Here is an 8,450-nt window from a genome sequence, read left to right as displayed (position 1 = left end):
TATATATAGAAAAAGAGTAATTGTCATAGTTCTTTTTTGGCATGGTGATTAAAACTTAACGTTAAAAAAAATAATTAATCATCATAGTTCTTTTTTGGCATTGTGATTGAAGCTGTTTAGATTGCTTTATTCGTTCCAAAGCATTACTCCCTCAATCTGATTTTTTTTGTCAGTAATTAGGAAAAAAGAAAAAGTAAAAACTTTTAGTACGAAAAATAAAAAGGTTAGATATGAGAGAATATTCCTAACTTACACTAAATATTTTTAAAAGCTCTATATTTCTTCTTCAACATTTTTTGGTCATATGAACCCTGCAATATAATTTTATTTTTCTAGTAATTCTCTAATACTTGGCATGGCGACCTGAAACATTAAAGTCTTTGTTTGGTATTTTGGCTTAGCTAAATTATTGATTAAGGCAAACTTTTGTTATGTTATTGTAAGTCGGGTAAAATTTACCCTAAAAGTATTTAATGTTACCCTTATATATATATATATATATATATATATATATATATATATATATATATATATATATATAAAAGTTACCATTTTCCTATCATAAATTGTATTCTTAAAAAACACTTCTATAAACACATTAGTTTAATCATATTAGCCTTCATAACATTTATCCTTTAAAAATATATATATTAATTACAATCAAACTCATTACAAATTAAAAGTTATCTTCTTTCACCAAAATAAATAAAATAAATAAAATAAAAGTTATCTTTACATGTTCCTTACAAAACATATCTTTATATGGATTAAAATTATAATAATAACTTTTAAATTTTATCTCAAATTGATCGTGTTACAATAAAATTAAAGTAAGTCCTCTTTATATAAGAACTAAATAAAGCCCGTGCGATGCATGGTTTGTTTGAATTTTTAAAAATATATATTTTTTTAGTATGTGCTAAAATTTGTTATATATATACATAAAATTCATAATATCAAAAGATAATATTTTATATTTAATTAATTTTAACTTAAACATCTCATTTGACAATTTTGCTTACATGACATTTGAATTATTTAATTTTAAAAGAAATTAATAGTCTCTTATTCTTGAGTTTTAAGAGAGCCACACACACACACACACACACATATATATATATATATATAAATTGATATCTAGAAATTGACTTTCATTTTTATATTTTGTTACTCGTGTAATTTATGATGATAGCTGCATATCTTTTATGATTTAACTTATAAGTATACTAGGTTAGAACCCGTGCGATGCACGGTTTATATAAACCCTATTTTTAATTTGTACATTTTAATAATAAATCGCTATACTATACATGAATATAAGTATGAATTACATATATTTTGTAATTTAAAAATTGTTAGTTTAATCAAAATTATAATATAGTGTATGTTCAATGTTGTCTAATTTATAGTTCAATATAAGATGTCATTTATTAGTGTGCTATTTAAAAATGTTTCAATTTTCTACGATAAATTGATAGATTTAGTTGTGATGCCAATATTTAAATTTCAAAAATGTTAAATATAATAGCTTTCCAAAAAAAAAGGATGACATCATCATTGCATTTAGACGGGAATTTTTTTTATTGAGAAAGAAACATTTGGGCAATAGTGATGTCAGCAACTTCTATTTTAGTAATAGTCCGTCAAAGAAAAAAAAAATTTAGTAATAGTTAATAAATACGAGAAAATAAATAATAGAAATAAGATTTTTCATTTCAATAATTTTCGTAATTCGTGAATCGCACGGGTCTAATCTAGTTCAAGACTATTCCACAATCACACTAAAGCAAATTGATTTTAGAGTAACTTCTCCATCAATTTACTAGCATGATGAATGTGTTGACGATTTTTGTATATGTAAATGTAATTTCATTGGAAGCAAGGAAGTTATTATTATTTTTTTTATTATTTATTTACTTTTTTTTTTTTTTTTTGAGGGAAGTTAATTTTGATGGCTTTATTCGTTGAAGAGAAAAACTCATTCCCATTCGTTTTTGCTCATCACATTTAAAATCTTTTTGTGAGATACAAAATATCATGATCAAAGTTGGTAAAATAAAAAGGATCGAATGGAATATTCCAAACTTGCAGTTAGTAATTCCAAAGTATTTTCATTTTTCTTTCTAGTTTTTTTTTTTTTGACCTAAGATGAACACCATAAGATATTTTATTTTTTTTCTTTTTTGTTAACCCCAATGAAACAACATAATTGACATGGTGACCCACTGACCCTTAACTTTAAAGTCTTGCCTTTAACTTTTGAGAATTTTTGTTTAAACTTGAATGGAAGTATGGAAGTTTATATGACATAATTTCTTATGAAACAATATTCCCTCTGAAATTTTGTTGTTGTTCTCATTTAAAATATTTTCATGATCTTTAAAAAAAAAAAAAAAAAAATCAAAGCAAGAAAAAAAAGGTTATAGTTGTGTTTTATGGCAATGTAGATGAATTTCATTCCCTTGTATATATAATTACATATATTAAAGCCTTTATAAATTAAAGTTTGGAGAATTTTGTATTAATTTAACAAGAAGCAAGGAAGTTGACTCAGCTGGCTTTATTATTCGTTCATTTGGATCAAATTCCTTTCTTCTAGTTAAATTAATACAAAATTCCCTAACCTTTAATTTATAAAGGCTTTAGTATATGTAATTATATATATATGAGAATGAAATTCATCTTCATTGCCATAAAACAAAACTACAACCTTTTTTTCATATATTTTTTTTCATGTAATAATATAGTTAAACACAATTATACTCTTTTAAGCACCATGTCAACAACCTCCGATAATGCGGATATCACACAACCATCAAAGAGCAAAGATCAAGGCTTGCCAGAACCAACGGGTAACGAACCTAGCATGTGTGTATCCTTACCAAATGATGAACAAATGGATAAACATGACATCGTCAAGCAAGTTAAGCAGCTGCACAAGGCTGATGGTAGTAATGTTAATGCCAAGGCCATTTCTCGTTTTGTTAAGCGTATTCTTGAACCCGCACCTGCCTCTCAAAATGTAGAAGCAGCTTCACAGGTATGTTAGTACAACTTAAATTGAGAGTATTAATTTACCAATACTACATTACATTACTTATGTTCTGATATGTTATTTGAAGGATACTCTGCCGAGCATCTATGATAGTCTACCAGAATTCCCTGACATGCCAATTATTGCCGGAAATGTAGCTAGTGAGGTGATTATAAATATTCTATTTATTTATATTCGTATTTGATTTAATTAATAATTTCCACTTTAAAAAATTTAGTTTTAAATACTGCAGTACTGTAGAGTACTTAGGAACCAACTTGTAAGACTCAAAACAATATACTATATTTTATTTTTTCAAATCACAAACTTTTACTTTGTAGATTTTACAATAGTTGCAAAGGTTAATTCTAAGAAAAATTTGATGACAACTTAGATAGAATTCTAATTGGAAGGGTATATTTAGAGATTCAATTAATTAGATACTAAAGTTTTAATCCGATGCAGATAGCCTGCAAGGTCGTGAATGAGGTTGATTCACACGCCATCGCCCTCTCCGTGCTGAATGTATTGCAAAAGTTTTCATGGGAATCAAAGGTGGCTCTGACGGTTGCAACTTTTGTATTGACCTTTGGAGACTCTGGGTTTAACTTGACTGCAGAATCCAGGACGAACGTTGATAAATCACCATTGTTCAACAAGCATGATTTCGAACCCACAAAAAGTCTAATCGATGCCATGGTCGATGCAACTAGTTGCATAGTTGATTTTGCAACTAGTTGCATAGTTGATTTTGCAACTAGTTGCATAGTTGATTTTGAAAATTTATCCACAGCATTTTTCACCTCGGATCATCCAAAAATCAAGAATGCTAATACCGACTTTCTAGTTGCAGTCTATTTAATCATCAGAGCTGTTGTTACTGCTGCAGCCCACAATATAACAATGTCTAGTAGGGGAGTCAAGTAAGTTTTTAAATACATACTTCATTCGTTTTTATTTCCTTGCAATACAGTCTTGTGGCACGCACAGACAAATTACTCAAGATGATTTTTACACATGATACAATACGTTAGTAGAATCCTCGTGTTAACATAATATGATAAAATCGCTCGTTTACCTTCACTAATCATCTTTTAAAACTGCGTGCCTAAAAGGTGTTGCTAGTAAAAAGAAACGGAGGAAATAGAATTTGTTAGACTAATGTGAGTTCTTATAAATAAACTAGGACTTATAAAACATTATTTACATTGGCTACCTTGAAGTAGAGCTGGCAATCTTGACCCGACCCGTAACCAGTAAACATAAACCCGAAATTGACTCGAACACAAAGTTGACTCGACCCGACCCATACCCAACCTGAAGTGGAGTTGATTCGAACTGACCCGATACACGAATTGATCCGATACCCACATTAATCCGCCCTGAAAATGACCCGAGACTCGAAGCAACCCGACCCAAAGTGACCCGAAACGATTTAGACCCGAATTGATTGACCCGAACGAACCCAAAACTCAAAGCGACCCGAACTATACTCGAAATGACACGACCCAAAATTAACAAATAGTCAAAATGATCTAACTGATTTAGGGCTCAATTACTTTACCCAAATAAGCACTTATCGAAAATAACCTAAATTAAACAATATAGTATTATGTGTATAATACTGTTGAAATGTGCGTGTAATTTATTACTTGTAATTTATAAAGAGTTCCATTTGATTAGGAACACTAGGTTTTCACTTTACTCTTAGCTTCTTCTTTTAAGTGTTGCATTGAATTTTTTTCAACTATTAACTTTATAAAATTTAAATTATTTTACCAATTAATCAATGATAGGGTGATCATACATATGAAACAATACAGTTTTTCGTATATAGTACTGTTGGAATTGTCTAATGAATATACTACCTCTGTTAATTTTTATGTGCAACTTTGTGGTATTAGTTGTGAGATATAAAATATTCTAAAGTTGCACAAAAATTAACGGAGGTAGTATTATTAATATTTAATGGTTATACTTTATACTTACTGATAATTATAATATATTATCGATCATATTTCTACATCGACATAGACCCAAAAACTGACCCGACCCAAACTCACCATGATGACCCGATACCCGACCCAACCCGAATCACCATTGACCCGAAACTGATCTGAAATCCAAATTGATCCAACCCGACCCGGATATTAATTGACCCGACCCGAACTGATCCAACCTGTACCCGACCCGAACAAACCTTATGTGCTACTCAAGAGTTACTAACATTATGGTTTTAGGAGGTACTTGGGTGAATTTTCTTGATGGTCAACGTTGGAGCTTTAGCGTTGACTTTCACGTGTTAATCACGTGACTTAAAAATAAAAAAGAAAATTAAATTTTATTTTTTTAACTCACGTGACTGACATGTGAAAGTCCACGTCGGAGCTCCGGCATTGACCACCAAGAAAATTTACCCAAGTATCCCCTATAAATATAATACAACTTAAATGGTCTTTTTTCACAACTTTTCACTTAAAAGGTCCTTTTACAAAAATTCAACAACTTAAAAAGTCCTTTTTTCACAATTTTTTAATTAATTTTACAGATTTTCTACCTTAAATCGTATGGAGCTTTTCGACTGGGCTACGAAGCTAAAACGTATTAGTGATGATCTGAAGAACATGTTGCCTGAAGTAACTAAACTCTTAGGTATGTTTGCAATGCAACATGATATAGTGATACAATATCCTGTCACATTAAAAACATAATGAAGATAATTTATGATGTGATGCAGAGGAAGACGTAGACATGGAGGCTTATAATTTGGTTAAGGAAGCTATACTAAAAGAAAATCACACTGACAACATGGATGTTCTTAATGCCCTTATTTCAGACAATAAGAAGCCCCAATTGTATGATTGTCAGGCTCATGAAAGGGTATGTTACAATTTGTATTTAGTCATTGTCTATATAGGTCTTTTCATCATGAAATTATTAATTATATATGAATACATGATTAATGAAAGTAATTATAGATCGTTTTGAGTCACTTGAGGAGTATAAATATTGAGGTTGTTTGCCTTTTGAGCTATTTCAGGTCCATCTTGACAAGCTGAAAGGATATGATGTGTTATTACTCATATCAGACTTGGATATCCATACATTGGCTATACAATGTATATCAGGTATTGCTTCAATAGATAGTTCCCGGTACAAGGTTGTCTGGATTCCTGTTGATCAAACTGAAGCCATAGACGAATCTAAGTTTATGAGTCAGAAAGAAAAAATGCCCGGGTACTCTGTTGACCACCCTAGGATGATAAAAAATGCAGTAATTAAGTTCCTCAAAGAAGAATGGGTGTTTAAGGGTGATCCTATTGTTGTGGTGTTGGATCCTCAAGGAAATGTTCTACACCTAAATGCGATGCACATGATATATATTTGGGACAAGAAGGCTGCCCCCTTCACAAACTCAAGGGAGGAGACCCTGTGGAAAAAGCAATGGTCGTTTCTTGCTCTAAACTATGCGAAAAGGGTAACTCCTCATTGATTAGTTTAAAAATTATTTCTTACTCCCTCACTTTCTATCTTATCGAGTACTTGCTTTTAAGGTTTTCAATGCTTGCACATATCTCATGAATAATTCTTTTGGTTGGTATCAATATACTTCCACCATTTTCTTGTAAATGAAACACCCCTTTGGTACGCATTTTAAGAAAGAGATTAAGCAATATTAACTGAAAATATTAACAAAAAATAATTTATACACGTCTAACCCCACCCTAATTTTAATGCTCAAATAATTTGAAAAAGTCATTCGTTTATCTACTATAATCAATTACTCTTAAAAATTGTGAAAATTTTACAACAGTCTTTTAAAATTAGAAAATTTGTCAAAAATTAGCAAACCTTTGCTGGATCTTTCAAAAATAAGCAAAGCTATTGATTAACTCAAAATAAGTTGACTTTTAGGGGGTGTTTTTGTAATTGCCACCAATGCCCAGACAACGCTGCAGCAACGATCACCATCAACAACCAAAACCACCCGCAACGCCTAACTATCCTCCATCAGCATACAAATCACACTTTTCCACCGTACTAACACCAAGCCACAACCGTCAATTGCATAATCAACACAACAATTACTCTTATCACAAACATTAAGCAGACATAATCATCCCTTAAATTAGAAAGGGATAGGGGAAGCTATTGGTCAAAGGAAGGGGGGAGGGAAGATTCGTTAGTGGTGGGGGAAGGAGAGGGAGTGATGTTTTGTGGTTGGGAAGGAGAGGAAAGGGGGAAGGAGAAGAAGATATGGGTGGTGGTGGGAAGGAGGTGCCGGTGGGAGGAGGAGACGTCGGTGGTCGGTGGTCGGTGGTCGGTGGGGGAGTGGACGTTGGCAGGAGTAGTTGTCTGCAGTGGGGTAAGGGTTTTTTTTTTAGTTAATTGAAAAATAATATTAATTAAAATAACTAACATTAATAAATAATAATTAATTTAAATTTTAAAACAAACCAATCATATTGTAACACGTGGTAAAATCAACTAAATAACCGGTTAATTTTAACAGGTCATTACTCATTTTCGGAAGTTACCCTATAAAAGCCGACTTATTTTGTGTTAATAAAAAAGTTTGCTTATTTTTGACAAATTTTCCTTTGAAATATAACTACCATATAATATTTTTCCAAGAAATTAATTATATTACTTTATTAATGTTACTAAATAGTATTATCAACTTTTTTAATCAAATTTTTAGTTTCATTTATATAATTTTTTTTTCTTATTTTATAGTTTCTTAAAAAAATATTTATTTTATGTGAAATTAAATTTTCAAAATTTTATTTACATTGTAGATATTATGTGAGTAATTGTGGCCAATTCATTAAAATAATATACTAGAAATTTTTCAAATGACTACCATAAAATCATCCTAAAAATTGTGCCAAAAAGGTGTGTTGTATTTGAAACAAATGGGAGGAAGTATTTTTTTTTTAACTTGTAACAATTCTACTGGTTGTGCACAATATGTATATACTCTATTTCAATCCGTTTTATTATTTATTATTCTTAAATGAAAAAAAAAAAATCTTGTCAAATTTAATTTGTTCCAGATTTTCTATTTGCATTAACTTAAATTTAATTTTTATATTTTTTTCCATATGCATAATCTTTAATCAATACTACAGTAAAACTTTTTGGAGAAAATTTTCCTTTTTTTCAAAAGAAGTTATAGAATACTTTTGTTGGGTCCGAATCTTCTATCCACTCTTATGTCCCATTCTATTTAGGGCTTGTTCACTTCAGCTTAATTTTAGTTTAGTATAGTTCATCGGTTCATCCCCAATTCGTTCAGTTCAGTTCAGTTTAGCTCCAATCAGTTCAGTTTAGGGGTGTTAATCGGGTTTGCGGTTCGGTTTATCGGTTTTTAACAGGTTGGAATTATTATCGGGTTGGTTTTAAATAATTTCGG

At 30.5% G+C, this 8,450-nt stretch overlaps 1 protein-coding gene across 1 annotated transcript; it reads left to right on the top strand.

Moving 5' to 3' along the window:
- Nucleotides 1-2,705: 2,705 nt before the first annotated feature.
- LOC145555938 (protein SIEVE ELEMENT OCCLUSION B-like) lies at nucleotides 2,706-6,748 on the top strand. The gene is made up of 6 exons (XM_081617646.1): nucleotides 2,706-3,040; nucleotides 3,123-3,200; nucleotides 3,500-3,957; nucleotides 5,583-5,686; nucleotides 5,772-5,914; nucleotides 6,075-6,748. Exons 1-6 carry the CDS (start codon nucleotides 2,777-2,779, stop codon nucleotides 6,525-6,527), a joined length of 1,500 nt encoding a protein of 499 aa, XP_081473772.1. The 5' UTR covers nucleotides 2,706-2,776; the 3' UTR covers nucleotides 6,528-6,748.
- Nucleotides 6,749-8,450: the final 1,702 nt, after the last annotated feature.

The sequence above is a fragment of the Chenopodium album genome, chromosome 8 (genome assembly GCF_948465745.1).
Source record: "Chenopodium album chromosome 8, dcCheAlbu1.1, whole genome shotgun sequence".
In the NCBI taxonomy this organism is placed as follows: domain Eukaryota; kingdom Viridiplantae; phylum Streptophyta; class Magnoliopsida; order Caryophyllales; family Amaranthaceae; genus Chenopodium; species Chenopodium album.
Note: the sequence above shows the minus strand (reverse complement) of the source record. Positions and strands in the feature narration are given on the sequence as shown.